General features: G+C 47.1%; 2 protein-coding genes and 1 long non-coding RNA gene across 4 annotated transcripts; 1 reads left to right on the top strand and 2 right to left on the bottom strand.

The window, feature by feature from the left end:
• Positions 1-145: 145 nt before the first annotated feature.
• On the bottom strand, positions 146-678 carry LOC133977077 (uncharacterized; the record flags this gene model as incomplete). Its single annotated transcript, XM_062415212.1, is given in 2 exon segments — positions 146-265; positions 268-678. Coding segments are annotated over 2 exon segments (531 nt in total), but the record flags the coding sequence as incomplete, so codon positions are not given.
• A 202-nt stretch (positions 679-880) lies between these two features.
• On the bottom strand, positions 881-17909 carry mogat3a (monoacylglycerol O-acyltransferase 3a). Its single transcript, XM_062415215.1, has 9 exons — positions 17654-17909; positions 14578-14756; positions 14432-14492; positions 12669-12812; positions 4905-5035; positions 2831-2874; positions 2632-2722; positions 1265-1373; positions 881-1181 (listed from the first exon to the last, which is right to left on the bottom strand). Exons 1-9 carry the CDS (start codon positions 17745-17747, stop codon positions 1027-1029), a joined length of 1008 nt encoding a protein of 335 aa, XP_062271199.1. The 5' UTR covers positions 17748-17909; the 3' UTR covers positions 881-1026.
• LOC133977082 (uncharacterized) lies at positions 10910-12661 on the top strand. Of its 2 annotated transcripts, none has more exons than XR_009924904.1 (3): positions 10910-11970; positions 12013-12102; positions 12145-12661. It is a non-coding gene; the product is annotated as an uncharacterized LOC133977082 (long non-coding RNA). The 2 variants fall into 2 exon arrangements; XR_009924905.1 differs by having other exon boundaries at positions 12013-12366; positions 12409-12661.
• Positions 17910-19367: the final 1458 nt, after the last annotated feature.

The following is a 19367-nucleotide window of genomic DNA, read 5'->3' as shown; positions in this document are numbered from 1 at the left end:
AGTGGTCTGTAGGTGGTCTGTAGTGGTCTGTAGTGGTCTGTAGGTGGTCTGTAAGTGGTCTGTAGTGGTCTGTTGGTTGTCTGTAGGTGGTCTGTAGTGGTCTGTAGGTGGTCTGTAGTGGTCTGTAGTGGTCTGTAAGTGGTCTGTAGTGGTCTGTAGGTGGTCTGTAGTGGTCTGTAGTGGTCTGTAGTGGTCTGTAGGTGGTCTGTAGTGGTCTGTAGTGGTCTGTAGGTGGTCTGTAGTGGTCTGTAGGTGGTCTGTAAGTGGTCTGTAGTGGTCTGTTGGTTGTCTGTAGGTGGTCTGTAGTGGTCTGTAGGTGGTCTGTAGTGGTCTGTAGTGGTCTGTAGGTGGTCTGTAGTGGTCTGTAGGTGGTCTGTAGTGGTCTGTAGTGGTCTGTAGTGGTCTGTAGGTGGTCTGTAGGTGGTCTGTAGTGGTCTGTAGGTGGTCTGTAGTGGTCTGTAGTGGTCTGTAAGTGGTCTGTAGTGGTCTGTAGTGGTCTGTTGGTTGTCTGTAGGTGGTCTGTAGTGGTCTGTAAGTGGTCTGTAGTGGTCTGTAGTGGTCTGTAGGTGGTCTGTAGTGGTCTGTAGTGGTCTGTAGTGGTCTGTTGGTGGTCTGTTGGTTGTCTGTAGGTGGTCTGTAGTGGTCTGTAGGTGGTCTGTAGTGGTCTGTAGTGGTCTGTAAGTGGTCTGTAGTGGTCTGTTGGTTGTCTGTAGGTGGTCTGTAGTGGTCTGTAGGTGGTCTGTAGTGGTCTGTAGGTGGTCTGTAGTGGTCTGTAGGTGGTCTGTAGTGGTCTGTAGTGGTCTGTAGTGGTCTGTAGTGGTCTGTAAGTGGTCTGTAGGTGGTCTGTAGTGGTCTGTAGGTGGTCTGTAGTGGTCTGTAGTGGTCTGTAGTGGTCTGTAAGTGGTCTGTAGTGGTCTGTAGTGGTCTGTAAGTGGTCTGTAGTGGTCTGTAAGTGGTCTGTAGTGGTCTGTAAGTGGTCTGTAGTGGTCTGTAGTGGTCTATAGGTTGTCTGTAGTGGTCTGTTGGTCATATGAAGGTGAGGTGCTGGTGCTCCTGCAGGCCATAGGTGTGTTTGTGCTCCTCGAACAGTTCGGTCAGGTGCTGCAGGTAAACTCGATGCAGAGACTCGATGTCCTCGCTGCTGGGACTCGGAGTCTGGAGGACCGGGATGGGCTTCCCCACTGAGGACAGAGAGGGACACACGTCAGCTCAGCCTCCGACACGGTTAACATTAGACAAACGTTAGATTAGCGGTGGGTCGTACCTATGGTTCTTATGGGCATCCTGTATGGAATCAGTCCGAAGCTATACTGGAAAACTCCTCTGGCGTGGAACAGAGGGATCGCTACTCCCATGATGCTCTGCAACCGGTTCTGTTTCCACACAACAACATGCTGACATCATACAAAGCTAACACAGCTTAGCAACATGTTAACAGTTCTCATTAATATTAATATGAACCATTAGCCACTAGCTAACATGCTAACATACTCTGACAGACAGCTGTGGAGCTAGATGTAAATAACAAAAGGTACAATACTGTGAGGGAAGAGGTAGTTGCTTAGTAGTTGCTAAGGCATAGTTATGTAGATCTAAGGTGTTACATGGTGGTTGCTAGGTGGTTGGTAGATGGTTGCTGGTTGATTGCTATGTGGTTGCTAGGTGGTACCCGGGTGGTTGCTGGGTGGTTGCTAAGGTATAGTTATGTAGATTTAAGGTGTAACATGATGGTTGCTATGTGGTTGCAAAGAGGTTGCTAGGTGGTTGCCGGGTGGTTGCCAAGGTATAGTGATGTAGATTTAAGGTGTAACATGGTGGTTGCTGGGTGGTTGCTGGGTGGTTGCTAGGTGGTTGCTGGGTGGTTGCTGGGTGGTTGCTAGGTGGTTGCTAGGTGGTTGCTGGGTGGTTGCTAGGTGGTTGCTAGGTGGTTGCTGGGTGGTTGCTGGGTGGTTGCTAGGTGGTTCCTGCGTTGTTGCTGGGTGGTTGCTAGGTGGTTGCTGAGTGGTTGCTATGTGGTTGCTGGGTGGTTGCTAGGTGGTTGCTGGGTGGTTGCTAGGTGGTTGCTAGGTGGTTGCTGGGTGGTTGCTAAGGTATAGTTAGGTAGATTTAAGGTGTAACATGGTGGTTGCTGGGTGGTTGCTATGTGGTTGCAAAGAGGTTGCTAGGTGGTTGCTGGGTGGTTGCCAAGGTATAGTGATGTAGATTTAAGGTGTAACATGGTGGTTGCTGGGTGGTTGCCAAGGTATAGTGATGTAGATTTAACGTGTAACATGGTGGTTGCCAGGTGGTTGCTGAGTGGTTGCTATGTGGTTGCTAGGTGGTTCCCGGGTGGTTGCTGGGTGGTTGCTAGGTGGTTGCTAGGTGGTTGCTATGTGGTTGCTAGGTGGTTCCCGGGTGGTTGCTAGGTGGTTGCTGGGTGGTTGCTGGGTGGTTGCTAGGTGGTTGCTAGGTGGTTGCTAGGTGGTTGCTGGGTGGCTGCTAGGTGGTTGCTGGGTGGTTGCTGGGTGGTTGCTGGGTGGTTGCTAGGTGGTTGCTAGGTGGTTGCTGGGTGGCTGCTAGGTGGTTGCTGGGTGGTTGCTGGGTGGTTGCTAGGTGGTTGCTGAGTGGTTGCTAGGTAGCATGAACTCTAACCTGCATCCTCCTCAGAGGGGAACCAGTCGGGTTCTCCATCTGATCAAACAGCTCGTTCTCTCCGAAAGAAAAGACTGGAACCAGCTGAGCTCTGCACACACACACACACACACACACACACACACACACACACACACACACACAGAGGGGTCAGTGTTATGAGCTCCATTCAGTCACACCTCTCGTTAGCTCCACTCACCCGTGTTTGAGAGCCATCTTGATGAAACCTTTCCTGTTTCGCACCTGAAAAACAAACAAAGAGTTCATTAAACTCATTTATTCTTCTTTAATATGAATTATTAAGATTAAAACAAACAAAGAGTTCATTAAACTCATTTATTCTTTAATATGAATTATTAAGATTAAAACAAACAAAGAGTTCATTAAACTCATTTATTCTTTAATATGAATTATTAAGATTAAAACAAACAAAGAGTTCATTAAACTCATTTATTCTTTAATATGAATTATTAAGATTAAAACAAACAAAGAGTTCATTAAACTCATTTATTCTTTAATATGAATTATTAAGATTAAAACACCAATGATGACTTCATGTTGTTCTGTGTTAAATGACCTGTGTTTCCTCTATCCCCTGACACATCCTGTCTGTCTTTCTGTCTGCTACCTGTCTGTCTGTCTGTCTGTCTGTCTGCTACCTGTCTGTCTGTCTTTCTGTCTGTCTGCTACCTGTCTGTCTGTCTGTCTGTCTGTCTGCTACCTGTCTGTCTGTCTGTCTGTCTGTCTGTCTGCTACCTGTCTGTCTGTCTTTCTGTCTGTCTGCTACCTGTCTGTCTGTCTGCTACCTGTCTGTCTGTCTGTCTGTCTGTCTGTCTGTCTGCTACCTGTCTGTCTGTCTTTCTGTCTGTCTGCTACCTGTCTGTCTGTCTGTCTTTCTGTCTGCTACCTGTCTGCCTGTCTGTCTGTCTGCTACCTGTCTGTCTGTCTGTCTGTCTACACATCCTGTCTGTCTGTCTGCTACCTGTCTGTCTGTCTGTCTGTCTGTCTACACATCCTGTCTGTCTGTCTGTCTGACTGTCTGCCTGCTACCTGTCTATCTGTCTGTCTGCTACCTGTCTGTGTCTGTACCTGTCTGCCTGCCTGTCTGTCTGTCTGACTGTCACCTGTCTGTCTGTCTGCTATCTGTCTGTCTGTACCTGTCTGCCTGCCTGTCTGTCTGTGTAACTGTCTGTCTGCTACCTGTCTGTCTGACTGTACCTGTCTGTCTGTCTAACTGTCTGCCTGTCTGTCTGTCTGCTACCTGCCTGTCTGTCTGCCTGTCTGTCTGTCTGCCTGTCTGTCTACCTGTCTGTCTGCTACCTGCCTGTCTGTCTGTCTGTCTGCCTGTCTGTCTGTCTGCCTGTCTGTCTGTCTGCCTGCCTGTCTGTCTGCTACCTGCCTGTCTGTCTGTCTGCCTGTCTGTCTGCCTGCCTGTCTGTCTGCTACCTGCCTGTCTGTCTGTCTGCCTGTCTGCTTGTCTGTCTGTCTGACTGTCACCTGTCTGTCTGTCTGCTATCTGTCTGTCTGTACCTGTCTGCCTGCCTGTCTGTCTGTGTAACTGTCTGTCTGCTACCTGTCTGTCTGACTGTACCTGTCTGTCTGTCTAACTGTCTGCCTGTCTGTCTGTCTGCTACCTGCCTGTCTGTCTGCCTGTCTGTCTGTCTGCCTGCCTGTCTGTCTACCTGTCTGTCTGCTACCTGCCTGTCTGTCTGTCTGCCTGTCTGTCTGTTTGCCTGCCTGCCTGTCTGTCTGCTACCTGCCTGTCTGTCTGTCTGCCTGTCTGTCTGTCTGTCTGTCTGCCTGCCTGCCTGTCTGTCTGCTACCTGCCTGTCTGTCTGTCTGCCTGTCTGCCTGTCTGTCTGTCTCCTGTGTAAATGAACTCATGAAGAACAGTCGATGTTTCAGCATCAGAGTCACATGTCCGACTGTTGCAACACACTTCCTGTTTTACACAACAACACATCACTGCTGCTGGTTTACAGCCAGTCCTGATCCCTGCCTGTTGGGTTCAGTCCTGATCCCGGCCTGCTGGGTTCAGTCCTGATCCCGGCCTGCGGGGTTCAGTCCTGATCCCGGCCTGCTGGGTTCAGTCCTGATCCCGGCCTGCTGGGTTCAGTCCTGATCCCTGCCTGCTGGGTTCAGTCCTGATCCCGGCCTGTGGGGTTCAGTCCTGATCCCGGCCTGCGGGGTTCAGTCCTGATTCCGGCCTGCGTGATCCTGGAGGGAGTGAACTGAGTCTGGACCGGATGAGGATCAGGATCAGGATCAGGTACCTGGAGTGTTAAAGCTCCTGGTCGAGCATCCAGCGCCTCTGGAGCTCCGCCCACCGCGATGACCGCAACGTTTCCTCCTTCAGGACGACTGACCAGGTACGACAGGCTGGACTTACAGCTGGACACCAGACCTGAGAGACAGACAGTTGAGACAGACAGGTGAGACACAGACAGGTGAGAGACAAACAGGTGAGAGACAAACAGGTGAGACACAGACAGGTGAGACATGGAGGAACACAGAGACGGTTCTATCATATATGAAGTTCTGCTCAGACACATCCGGCTGTGCAGAGCCCAGTACCTGAGGACAGAGCCCGGTACCTGAGGACAGAGCCCGGTACCTGAGGACAGAGCCCAGTACCTGAGGACAGAGCCCAGTACCTGAGGACAGAGCCCGGTACCTGAGGACAGAGCCCAGTACCAAACAGACTCCAGTAACCCTTAACAGTCAGCAGCCTCAGTGACTGCAGACCTTTAACATCTGTAGGAATGAATGTTTGGACTCATTATTTCTGACCACATCAAAGCCTCCACAGTCCCCCCCCCCCCCATCACCTGCACCTGGATTAAAGACTTCCTCACAAACCGTCCACTGTGTAAATAGGCCTTTACTCTCCAAACCCTAACCCATCCACCCCTAACCCCTAACCCCCCATCCACCCCTCCAACACCATCATTAAGCCTGCTGATGATACCACCATGGTTGGACTCATACATGATGATGACTTGGTGTAGAGAGACCCTGAAGCGGTCTGCATTGTGTTCTACCAACAACGTTTCTCTTAACACAATCACAACTAAAGAACGGAGCCAGTGCATCTGTGTGTGGTACGCTGGCTGTTTGTAGAGAGAAGCATCTGTGTGTGGTACGCTGGCTGTTTGTAGAGAGAAGCATCTGTGTGTGGTACGCTGGCTGTTTGTAGAGAGAAGCATCTGTGTGGTACGCTGGCTGTTTGTAGAGAGAAGCATCTGTGTGTGGTACGCTGGCTGTTTGTAGAGAGAAGCATCTGTGTGGTACGCTGGCTGTTTGTAGAGAGAAGCATCTGTGTGGTACCCTGGCTGTTTGTAGAGAGAAGCATCTGTGTGTGGTACGCTGGCTGTTTGTAGAGAGAAGCATCTGTGTGGTACGCTGGCTGTTTGTAGAGAGAAGCATCTGTGTGTGGTACGCTGGCTGTTTGTAGAGAGAAGCATCTGTGTGTGGTACGCTGGCTGTTTGTAGAGAGAAGCATCTGTGTGTGGTACGCTGGCTGTTTGTAGAGAGAAACATCTGTGTGTGGTACGCTGGCTGTTTGTAGAGAGAAGCATCTGTGTGGTACGCTGGCTGTTTGTAGAGAGAAGCATCTGTGTGTGGTACGCTGGCTGTTTGAAGAGAGAAGCATCTGTGTGGTACGCTGGCTGTTTGTAGAGAGAAGCATCTGTGTGTGGTACGCTGGCTGTTTGTAGAGAGAAGCATCTGTGTGTGGTACGCTGGCTGTTTGAAGAGAGAAGCATCTGTGTGTGGTACGCTGGATGTTTGTAGAGAGAAGCATCTGTGTGTGGTACGCTGGCTGTTTGTAGAGAGAAGCATCTGTGTGGTACGCTGGCTGTTTGAAGAGAGAAGCATCTGTGTGGTACGCTGGCTGTTTGTAGAGAGAAACATCTGTGTGGTACGCTGGCTGTTTGTAGAAAGAAGCATCTGTGTGGTACGCTGGCTGTTTGTAGAGAGAAGCATCTGTGTGTGGTACGCTGGCTGTTTGTAGAGAGAAGCATCTGTGTGTGGTACGCTGGCTATTTGTAGAGAGAAGCATCTGTGTGTGGTACGCTGGCTGTTTGTAGAGAGAAGCATCTGTGTGTGGTACGCTGGCTGTTTGTAGAGAGAAACATCTGTGTGGGGTACGCTGGCTGTTTGTAGAGAGAAGCATCTGTGTGTGGTACGCTGGCTGTTTGTAGAGAGAAGCATCTGTGTGTGGTACGCTGGCTGTTTGTAGAGAGAAGCATCTGTGTGTGGTACGCTGGCTGTTTGTAGAGAGAAACATCTGTGTGTGGTACGCTGGCTGTTTGTAGAAAGAAGCATCTGTGTGGTACGCTGGCTGTTTGTAGAGAGAAGCATCTGTGTGGTACGCTGGCTGTTTGTAGAGAGAAGCATCTGTGTGGTACGCTGGCTGTTTGTAGAGAGAAACATCTGTGTGGTACGCTGGCTGTTTGTAGAGAGAAGCATCTGTGTGGTACGCTGGCTGTTTGTAGAGAGAAGCATCTGTGTGTGGTACGCTGGCTGTTTGTAGAGAGAAGCATCTGTGTGGTACGCTGGCTGTTTGTAGAGAGAAGCATCTGTGTGGTACGCTGGCTGTTTGTAGAGAGAAGCATCTGTGTGTGGTACGCTGGCTGTTTGTAGAGAGAAACATCTGTGTGTGGTACGCTGGCTGTTTGAAGAGAGAAGCATCTGTGTGGTACGCTGGCTGTTTGTAGAGAGAAGCATCTGTGTGTGGTACGCTGGCTGTTTGTAGAGAGAAGCATCTGTGTGTGGTACGCTGGCTGTTTGAAGAGAGAAGCATCTGTGTGGTACGCTGGCTGTTTGTAGAGAGAAGCATCTGTGTGTGGTACGCTGGCTGTTTGAAGAGAGAAGCATCTGTGTGTGGTACGCTGGCTGTTTGAAGAGAGAAGCATCTGTGTGTGGTACGCTGGCTGTTTGTAGAGAGAAGCATCTGTGTGTGGTACGCTGGCTGTTTGTAGAGAGAAGCATCTGTGTGTGGTACGCTGGCTGTTTGTAGAGAGAAGCATCTGTGTGTGGTACGCTGGCTGTTTGTAGAGAGAAGCATCTGTGTGTGGTACGCTGGCTGTTTGTAGAGAGAAGCATCTGTGTGTGGTACGCTGGCTGTTTGTAGAGAGAAGCATCTGTGTGTGGTACGCTGGCTGTTTGTAGAGAGAAGCATCTGTGTGTGGTACGCTGGCTGTTTGTAGAGAGAAACATCTGTGTGGTACGCTGGCTGTTTGTAGAAAGAAGCATCTGTGTGGTACGCTGGCTGTTTGTAGAGAGAAGCATCTGTGTGGTACGCTGGCTGTTTGTAGAGAGAAACATCTGTGTGGTACGCTGGCTGTTTGTAGAGAGAAGCATCTGTGTGGTACGCTGGCTGTTTGTAGAGAGAAGCATCTGTGTGGTACGCTGGCTGTTTGTAGAGAGAAACATCTGTGTGGTACGCTGGCTGTTTGTAGAGAGAAGCATCTGTGTGGTACGCTGGCTGTTTGTAGAGAGAAGCATCTGTGTGGTACGCTGGCTGTTTGTAGAGAGAAGGATCTGTGTGGTACGCTGGCTGTTTGTAGAGAGAAACATCTGTGTGGTACGCTGGCTGTTTGTAGAGAGAAGCATCTGTGTGTGGTACGCTGGCTGTTTGAAGAGAGAAGCATCTGTGTGGTACGCTGGCTGTTTGTAGAGAAGCATCTGTGTGTGGTACGCTGGCTGTTTGTAGAGAGAAGCATCTGTGTGGTACGCTGGCTGTTTGTAGAGAGAAGCATCTGTGTGGTACGCTGGCTGTTTGTAGAGAGAAGGATCTGTGTGTGGTACGCTGGCTGTTTGTAGAGAGAAGCATCTCTGTGTGGTACGCTGGCTGTTTGTAGAGAGAAGCATCTGTGTGTGGTACGCTGGCTGTTTGTAGAGAAGCATCTGTGTGGTACACTGGCTGTTTGTAGAGAAGCATCTGTGTGGTACGCTGGCTGTTTGTAGAGAAGCATCTGTGTGGTACGCTGGCTGTTTGTAGAGAGAAGCATCTGTGTGGTACGCTGGCTGTTTGAAGAGAGAAGCATCTGTGTGTGGTACGCTGGCTGTTTGTAGAGAGAAGCATCTGTGTGGTACGCTGGCTGTTTGTAGAGAGAAGCATCTGTGTGTGGTACGCTGGCTGTTTGTAGAGAGAAGCATCTGTGTGGTACGCTGGCTGTTTGTAGAGAGAAGCATCTGTGTGGTACGCTGTCTGTTTGTAGAGAAGCATCTGTGTGGTACGCTGGCTGTTTGTAGAGAGAAGCATCTGTGTGTGGTACGCTGGCTGTTTGTAGAGAGAAGCATCTGTGTGGTACGCTGTCTGTTTGTAGAGAAGCATCTGTGTGGTACACTGGCTGTTTGTAGAGAAGCATCTGTGTGTGGTACGCTGGCTGTTTGTAGAGAGAAGCATCTGTGTGGTACACTGGCTGTTTGTAGAGAGAAGCATCTGTGTGGTACGCTGGCTGTTTGTAGAGAAGCATCTGTGTGGTACGCTGGCTGTTTGTAGAGAAGCATCTGTGTGGTACACTGGCTGTTTGTAGAGAGAAGCATCTGTGTGGTACGCTGGCTGTTTGTAGAGAAGCATCTGTGTGGTACACTGGCTGTTTGTAGAGAAGCATCTGTGTGTGGTACGCTGGCTGTTTGTAGAGAGAAGCATCTGTGTGGTACGCTGGCTGTTTTTAGAGAGAAGCATCTCTGTGTGGTACGCTGGCTGTTTGTAGAGAGAAGCATCTGTGTGGTACGCTGGCTTTTTGAAGAGAGAAGCATCTGTGTGGTACGCTGGCTGTTTGTAGAGAGAAACATCTGTGTGTGGTACGCTGGCTGTTTGTAGAGAGAAGCATCTGTGTGGTACGCTGGCTGTTTGAAGAGAAGCATCTGTGTGGTACGCTGGCTGTTTGTAGAGAGAAGCATCTGTGTGGTACGCTGGCTGTTTGTAGAGAGAAGCATCTCTGTGTGGTACGCTGGCTGTTTGAAGAGAAGCATCTCTGACTCCTCTAGAGGAGATCTGCAGGTCCAGTACCTCAGCAGAACCAAGAGAATGATCACAGACTGCTCTTCTCCTCTGGAAGGAGACACACCAGCCTAAAAGCACCAATAAACAAGACTCAAAAACAGTTGTTACCTGTGGCCCGTTAACTGTAATACTTTAAGTTTTTTAAACTATTTATTTATTTCCCCATTGTATTTTTCTGTTGTTTTTATTGACCAATCAGCACAGTTACAGATGTCTTGTACCACAATAAAGACTTTCTATTCTATTGTACTGTACTGTATTGTATTGTACTGTATTGTATTCTATGGTATTGTACTGTACTGTATTGTAATGTACTGTATTGTATTGTAATGTACTGTATTGTATTGTATTCTATGGTATTGTACTGTACTGTATTGTACTGTACTGTATTGTATTGTACTGTATTGTACTGTACTGTATTGTACTGTATTGTAATGTACTGTATTGTATTGTATGGTATTGTATTCTATGGTATTGTACTGTACTGTATTGTATTGTATGGTATTGTACTGTACTGTATTGTACTGTATTGTACTGTACTGTATTGTACTGTATTCTATGGTATTGTATTCTATGGTATTGTACTGTATTGTATTCTATGGTATTGTACTGTACTGTATTGTACTGTACTTTATTGTACTGTATTGTATTGTACGGTACTGTACTGTATTGTATTGTACTGTACTGTATTGTAATGTACTGTATTGTATTCTATGGTATTGTACTGTATTGTATTGTACTGTACTGTATTGTAATGTACTGTATTGTATTGTACGGTACTGTATTGTACTGTACTGTATTGTATTGTACTGTATTGTATTGTACTGTATTGTAATGTACTGTATTGTACTCTACTGTACTGTACTGTATTGTACTGTACTGTATTGTATTGTACTGTATTGTAATGTACTGTATTGTAATGTACTGTACTGTATTGTATTGTACTGTAATGTACTGTATTGTATTGTAATGTACTTTACTGTATTGTATGGTATTGTATTCTATGGTATTGTACTGTACTGTACTGTACTGTATTGTATTCTATGGTATTGTACTGTACTGTACTGTATTGTATTGTACTGTAATGTACTGTATTGTATTGTAATGTACTGTACTGTATTGTATGGTATTGTATTATATGGTATTGTACTGTACTGTACTGTATTGTATTGTACTGTATTGTACTGTACTGTATTGTATTCTATGGTATTGTATTATATGGTATTGTACTGTACTGTACTGTATTGTATTGTATTGTACTGTACTGAACTGTACTGTACTGTATTGTACTGTACTGTACTGTATTGTATTGTATTCTATGGTATTGTATTCTATGGTATTGTACTGTACTGTATTGTATTGTATTGTACTGTATTGTATTGTACTGTACTGTATTGTAATGTACTGTATTCTATGGTATTGTACTGTATTGTATTGTACTGTACTGTACTGTATTGTATTGTATTGTATTGTATTGTACTGTACTGTATTCTATGGTATTGTATTGTACTGTACTGTATTGTATTCTATGGTATTGTACTGTACTGTACTGTATTGTATTGTATTGTACTGTACTGTATTGTATTGTATTGTATTGTACTGTACTGTATTGTATTGTATTCTGTGGTATTGTACTGTACTGTATTGTATTGTACTGTACTGTATTGTACTGTACTGTACTGTACTGTACTGTACTGTACTGTATTGTGCCCCTGGTGGACAGATGCTCTATCGTCACATTTCACTGGGACCGACCTGCCAAAGATCTCACAGAGCACAGAGCTCACACTCTGAGGAGAAAACAGGAGAACAAACAAACTCACTCAGCAGTTCAACGATCAATCTGGGATCAATACTAAAGCTGATCGAGAGTTGAAATCCATGTGACCCTGCAGCTGCTCTTTCAGCCAATCAGAGCGCAGCGTTGTTTCTCCTCCTGCTGTGACCTCTAACACAGTTTACTCAGAGCTGATTCACAAAGTTCATCTACGAGTGTTGCACAAATGTTCTGGAAACGTTCCAAGTCGACTCCGGTGTGAAGACATCAGAGTGACCAGAGATCAGTCTGTCTGAATATCATCCAATCATTACAGTCCTTATCAATACATCCAATCATTACAGTCCTTATCAATACATCCAATCATTACAGTCCTTATCAATACATCCAATCATTACAGTCCTTATCAATACATCCAATCATTACAGTCCTTATCAATACATCCAATCATTAAAGTCCTTATCAATACATCCAATCATTAAAGTCCTTATCAATACATCCAATCAGACAGACAGGTGAGCAGACAGACAGGTGAGCAGACAGACAGGTGTACCTCCAAACATGATGTAATCTCTGAACAGACAGACAGGTGAGCAGACAGACAGGTGTACCTCCAAACATGATGTAATCTCTGAACAGACAGACAGGTGAGCAGACAGACAGGTGAGCAGACAGACAGGTGTACCTCCAAACATGATGTAATCTCTGAACAGACAGACAGGTGAGCAGACAGACAGGTGTACCTCCAAACATGATGTAATCTCTGAACAGACAGACAGGTGAGCAGACAGACAGGTGAGCAGACAGACAGGTGTACCTCCAAACATGATGTAATCTCTGAACAGACAGACAGGTGAGCAGACAGACAGGTGTACCTCCAAACATGATGTAATCTCTGAACAGACAGACAGGTGAGCAGACAGACAGGTGAGCAGACAGACAGGTGTACCTCCAAACATGATGTAATCTCTGAACAGACAGACAGGTGAGCAGACAGACAGGTGTACCTCCAAACATGATGTAATCTCTGAACAGACAGACAGGTGAGCAGACAGACAGGTGAACAGACAGACAGGTGAGCAGACAGACGGGTGTACCTCCAAACATGATGTAATCTCTGAACAGACAGACAGGTGAGCAGACAGACAGGTGTACCTCCAAACATGATGTAATCTCTGAACAGACAGACAGGTGAGCAGACAGACAGGTGAACAGACAGACAGGTGAGCAGACAGACAGGTGTACCTCCAAACATGATGTAATCTCTGAACAGAGGGACTCTGAACCAGAACGGAAGCATCAGCAGGTGAGACTTCAGTCCAGGAAACAACCGAGAGAAACCCGTCGACTCCGTACAGAAGTTACCAAAGGCTCCAGCTACCAGCACACCTGAGAGACAGACAGGTAGAGAGACAGGCAGGTAAAGAACAAGACAGGTAGACAGCGTGTTATATTTCAGGTTCTGGACATTGTGGGGCAGTCATGGAGGGACAGGGATCCATGGACCGGCAGACCGGAGGCTCCAACTATCAGGGACCACACTACTCCACCTCCAGGAGCCCCAAGCGGAGCAGTTTAGGTATCTGGGGGTCTTGTTCACAGTGAGGGTGGCAGGTGGATGGGTGCAGCATCAGGTGGATGGGTGCAGCATCAGCAGTGATGCAGGTGGATGGTGCAGCATCAGGTGGGTGGGTGCAGCATCAGCAGTGATGCAGGTGGATGGGTGCAGCATCAGGTGGATGGGTGCAGCATCAGCAGTGATGCAGGTGGATGGGTGCAGCATCAGGTGGATGGGTGCAGCATCAGCAGTGATGCAGGTGGATGGGTGCAGCATCAGGTGGATGGGTGCAGCATCAGGTGGATGGGTGCAGCATCAGCAGTGATACAGGTGAGAGACAGACAGGTAGACAGACAGACAGGTAAAGAGTCAGACAGGTAAAGAGACAGACAGGTAGAGAGACAGGCAGGTAAAGAGACAGACAGGTAGAGAGACAGACAGGTAGAGAGACAGACAGGTAGAGACAGACAGGTAGAGACACAGGCAGGTAAAGAGACAGACAGGTAGAGAGACAGGCAGGTAAAGAGACAGACAGGTAGAGAGACAGACAGGTAGAGAGACAGACAGGTAGAGAGACAAACAGGTAAAGAGACAGACAGGTAGAGAGACAGACAGGTAGAGAGACAAACAGGTAAAGAGACAGACAGGTAAAGATACAGACAGGTAGAGAGACAGACAGGTAGAGAGACAGACAGGTAGAGAGACAGACAGGTAGAGACAGACAGGTAGAGAGACAGACAGGTAGAGAGACAGACAGGTAGAGAGACAGACAGGTAGAGACAGACAGGTAGAGACACAGGCAGGTAAAGAGACAGACAGGTAGAGAGACAGGCAGGTAAAGAGACAGACAGGTAGAGAGACAGACAGGTAGAGAGACAGACAGGTAGAGAGACAAACAGGTAAAGAGACAGACAGGTAGAGAGACAGACAGGTAGAGAGACAAACAGGTAGAGAGACAGACAGGTAGAGATACAGACAGGTAGAGATACAGACAGGTAGAGAGACAGACAGGTAGAGACAGACAGGTAAAGAGACAGACAGGTAGAGACAGACAGGTAGAGAGACAGACAGGTAAAGAGACAGACAGGTAGAGAGACAGGCAGGTAAAGAGACAGACAGGTAGAGAGACAGGCAGGTCAAGAGACAGACAGGTAGAGAGACAGACAGGTAGAGAGACAGACAGGTAGAGAGACAGACAGGTAGAGACAGACAGGTAGAGACACAGGCAGGTAAAGAGACAGACAGGTAGAGAGACAGGCAGGTAAAGAGACAGACAGGTAGAGAGACAGACAGGTAGAGAGACAGACAGGTAGAGAGACAAACAGGTAAAGAGACAGACAGGTAGAGAGACAGACAGGTAGAGAGACAAACAGGTAAAGAGACAGACAGGTAGAGAGACAGACAGGTAGAGAGACAGACAGGTAGAGAGACAGACAGGTAGGTGTCTCACCGTGTGGATGGAATCCAAAAATATAATTTTTCTTTGGATCCAAATCGACGGTTTTAACGAGCTGCAGAAAAGAAATCAACAGATTAATTGAATGATTATTAATCAATATTCTGATCAATACTGATCAGAGGGATCAATAACCTCACCGTGAGGGGGAAGTACTGTCTGAAGTAGTCCCAGACGCTCCACCTCCTGACCCATTCTGACCTCCGACCCCCGCTGGTGGGCGTGTCCCAGTCCAGCCACAGCCAACCAGCATACAGCAGGGCCACCATCCACCAATCAGAGAGAGCCAACAGCATGAAGGCAGCGAGACAGCACTGAGCTGAGAGACAGACAGGTGGTCAGACAGACAGGTAGAGACAGACATGTGGTCAGACAGAAAGGTAGAAAGACAGGTAGCAGACAGACAGGTAGAGACAGACAGCCAGACAGGAACAGACAGACAGCCAGACAGGTAGCAGACAGACAGGCAGCAGACAGACAGACAGTCCGACAGACAGGCAGGTGGTCAGACAGACAGACAGGCAGAAGACAGACAGGTAGCAGACAGACAGGCAGCAGACAGGTAGCAGACAGACAGGCAGCAGACAGACAGGTAGCAGACAGACAGGCAGCAGACAAGACAGGCAGCAGACAGACAGGTAGCAGACAGACAGGTAGCATACAGACAGACAGGCAGCAGATAGACAGGTAGCAGACAGACAGGCAGCAGACAAGACAGGCAGCAGACAGACAGGTAGCAGACAGACAGGTAGCATACAGACAGACAGACAGGCAGCAGACAGGCAGCAGACAGACAGACAGCAGACAGACAGGTAGCAGACAGACAGGCAGCAGACAGACAGGTAGCAGACAGAGGTAGCATACAGACAGACAGGCAGCAGACAGACAGGCAGCAGACAGACAGACAGACAGGGAGCAGACAGGCAGCAGACAGACAGGTAGCAGACAGACAGGTAGCAGACAGACAGGCAGCAGACAGACAGACAGCAGACAGATAGGTAGCAGACAGACAGCAGACAGGTAGCAGACAGACAGGTAGCAGACAGACAGGCAGCAGACAGACAGGCAGCAGACAGGTCGCAGACAGAAAGGCAGCAGACAGACAGGTAGCAGACAGACAGGTAGCAGACAGACAGGTAGCAGACAGACAGGCAGCAGACAGACAGGTAGCAGACAGAGGTAGCATACAGACAGACAGGCAGCAGACAGACAGGCAGCAGACAGACAGACAGACAGGGAGCAGACAGGCAGCAGACAGACAGGTAGCAGACAGACAGGTAGCAGACAGACAGGCAGCAGACAGACAGACAGCAGACAGATAGGTAGCAGACAGACAGCAGACAGGTAGCAGACAGACAGGTAGCAGACAGACAGGCAGCAGACAGACAGGCAGCAGACAGGTCGCAGACAGAAAGGCAGCAGACAGACAGGTAGCAGACAGACAGGTAGCAGACAGACAGGTAGCAGACAGACAGGTAGCAGACAGACAGGCAGCAGACAGACAGGCAGCAGACAGACAGTGGACAGGTAGCAGACAGACAGACAGACAGCAGACAGACAGGCAGCAGACAGACAGACAGGTAGCAGACCGACAGACAGCAGACAGACAGGCAGCAGACAGACAGACAGGCAGCAGACAGACAGTCAGGCAGCAGACAGACAGACAGTAGACAGGTAGCAGACAGACAGGCAGCAGACAGACAGGTAGCAGACAGACAGGTAGCAGACAGACAGGCAGCAGACAAACAGACAGGCAGCAGACAGACAGGCAGCAGACAGACAGGTAGCAGACAGACAGGCAGCAGACAGACAGGCAGCAGACAGACAGACAGGCAGCAGACAGACAGGCAGCAGACAGACAGACAGACAGGCAGCAGACAGACAGACAGGCAGCAGACAGACAGGCAGCAGACAGACAGACAGACAGGTAGCAGACAGACAGGCAGCAGACAGACAGACAGACAGGTAGCAGACAGACAGGCAGCAGACAGACAGGTAGCAGACAGACAGGCAGCAGACAGACAGACAGGCAGCAGACAGACAGACAGACAGACAGCAGACAGGTAGCAGACAGACAGGCAGCAGACAGACAGACAGGCAGCAGACAGACAGGTAGCAGACAGACAGGCAGCAGACAAACAGACAGGCAGCAGACAGACAGGCAGCAGACAGACAGGTAGCAGACAGACAGGCAGCAGACAGACAGGCAGCAGACAGACAGACAGGCAGCAGACAGACAGGCAGCAGACAGACAGACAGACAGGCAGCAGACAGACAGACAGGCAGCAGACAGACAGGCAGCAGACAGACAGACAGACAGGTAGCAGACAGACAGGCAGCAGACAGACAGACAGACAGGTAGCAGACAGACAGGCAGCAGACAGACAGGTAGCAGACAGACAGGCAGCAGACAGACAGGTAGCAGACAGACAGGCAGCAGACAGACAGGTAGCAGACAGACAGGCAGCAGACAGACAGGCAGCAGACAGACAGACAGACAGACAGACAGGCAGCAGACAGACAGGTAGCAGACAGACAGGTAGCAGACAGACAGGCAGCAGACAGACAGGCAGCAGACAGACAGGTAGCAGACAGACAGGCAGTAGACAGACAGGTAGCAGACAGACAGGCAGCAGACAGACAGACAGGCAGCAGACAGGCAGCAGACAGACAGACAGGCAGCAGACAGGCAGCAGACAGACAGACAGACAGACAGACAGACAGACAGACAGGTAGCAGACAGACAGGAAGCAGACAGACAGGTAGCAGACAGACAGGCAGCAGACAGACAGGCAGCAGACAGACAGACAGACAGACAGACAGGCAGCAGACAGACAGGTAGCAGACAGACAGGTAGCAGACAGACAGGCAGCAGACAGACAGGCAGCAGACAGACAGGTAGCAGACAGACAGGCAGTAGACAGACAGGTAGCAGACAGACAGGCAGCAGACAGACAGACAGGCAGCAGACAGGCAGCAGACAGACAGACAGGCAGCAGACAGGCAGCAGACAGACAGACAGACAGACAGACAGACAGACAGGTAGCAGACAGACAGGAAGCAGACAGACAGGTAGCAGACAGACAGGCAGCAGACAGACAGACAGGCAGCAGACAGGCAGCAGACAGACAGACAGACAGACAGACAGACAGGCAGCAGACAGACAGGTAGCAGACAGACAGGTAGCAGACAGACAGGCAGCAGACAGACAGGTACCTAGAGCCAGGAAGGAGAAGACCCATTGCAGGACGGCAGCTGTCTGCAGTCTCCTCCGCAGCGGGATGTTCAGCGGGGCGAACTCGATCGTCATGCCGGCGGTCGCGCTCCTTGGCCCGGCTTGGAGCTTGGCGACCTCCCGGTTTGTTTGCCTGGAAGTCGGAGCTTCTGTCTTCTGTCCGCCTCTCTGCTCCTGCAGTCAGTCAGTCCCTCTCTCTCTCTATCTCTCCTCTCTCTATCTCTCCTCTCTCTATCTCTCCTCTCTCTATCTCTCTATCCCTCTATCAGTCTCTCCTCTATCTCCCCCTCCCCTCTCCCCCTCTCCCCCCCTCCTGCCCTATATGAAGTAATTTTTCTTCTTCTTGATGAAACTTTCTAAACTTTGTCCAAACTTCAAAAGTCACAAACATGCTCCCCTCATTCAGCACTGCGCATGCGTACCGGACCCTCTCTCATGGGCGTAATCCTTTCGGCCAATCAGAGTTCATGAGGAAACATCCCGGGAGCGAGCCTGGAGCTAGGCGCGTTCACGACAGTGTGGACACATTCTGTACCAAAGGGATCAGTCATGTTTATATATGTTTAAATATAGTTTATATGTTTAAATATATTTTATGTTTAAATACATTTTATATGTTTAAATATATTTTATGTTTAAATATAGTTTATATGTTTAAATATATTTTATGTTTAAATATATTTTATATGTTTAAATATATTTTATGTTTAAATATATTTTATATGTTTAAATATATTTTATGTTTAAATATAGTTTATATGTTTAAATATATTTTATGTTTAAATATATTTTATATGTTTAAATATATTTTATGTTTAAATATATTTTATATGTTTAAATATATTTTATGTTTAAATACATTTTATATGTTTAAATATATTTTATGTTTAAATATATTTTATGTTTAAATATATTTTATGTTTAAATATAGTTTATATGTTTAAATTTATTTTATGTTTAAATACATTTTATATGTTTAAATATATTTTATGTTTAAATATATTTTATGTTTAAATATATTTTATGTTTAAATATAGTTTATATGTTTAAATTTATTTTATGTTTAAATACATTTTATATGTTTAAATATATTTTATGTTTAAATATATTTTATATGTTTAAATATATTTTATGTTTAAATATAGTTTATGTTTAAATATATTTTATGTTTAAATATATTTTATATGTTTAAATATATTTTATATGTTTAAATATATTTTATATGTTTAAATATATTTTATGTTTAAATATATTTTATGTTTAAATACATTTTATATGTTTAAATATATTTTATATGTTTAAATATATTTTATGTTGAAATACATTTTATATGTTTAAATACATTTTATATGTTTAAATATATTTGATATATTATGTTCATAATGATCATTTAATATTTCAGCTTCTTTAAACCCAGAAAACCTCAAAGTAAAAGCTTTTATTTTGAAGGCTGAAACACTAAGTGATTTTTAACCTGCTCATTGTGAAGCTTTTATTGTGAAGGACGTCCTGTACTGCACGTACGCACGCCGTGACGTATCCAAACAGAAACGTGCTGTCATGGCAACAGCACGCTTCTGTTCGAACACGTCATAAAATCCCCATGGTAACGGTGTGTGTGGTTGCTTCTGTTGCTGCATGCCCGTTGCCATGGTTACTCATGATAAGTAAAAACTTCACAATAAACTGTAAAAA

This window comes from Scomber scombrus, unplaced genomic scaffold, assembly GCF_963691925.1.
Source record: "Scomber scombrus unplaced genomic scaffold, fScoSco1.1 SCAFFOLD_167, whole genome shotgun sequence".
In the NCBI taxonomy this organism is placed as follows: Eukaryota; Metazoa; Chordata; class Actinopteri; order Scombriformes; family Scombridae; genus Scomber; species Scomber scombrus.
The sequence above is the reverse complement of the archived record's forward strand: the minus strand, read 5'-3'. Positions and strand labels throughout refer to the sequence as shown.

What these genes read in the sequence shown, in the direction of transcription:
- mogat3a (XM_062415215.1), bottom strand. Translation starts at nt 17,747, where the DNA reads ATGACGATCGAGTTCGCCCCGCTGAACATCCCGCTGCGGAGGAGACTG. An exon ending in GACAGTACTTCCCCCTCACG is followed by an intron (nt 14,493 to 14,577) that starts GTGAGGTTATTG and finishes TCTTTTCTGCAG; the next exon opens with CTCGTTAAAACCGTCGATTT. An exon ending in TTTTGGATTCCATCCACACG is followed by an intron (nt 12,813 to 14,431) that starts GTGAGACACCTA and finishes TCTGTCTCTCAG; the next exon opens with GTGTGCTGGTAGCTGGAGCC.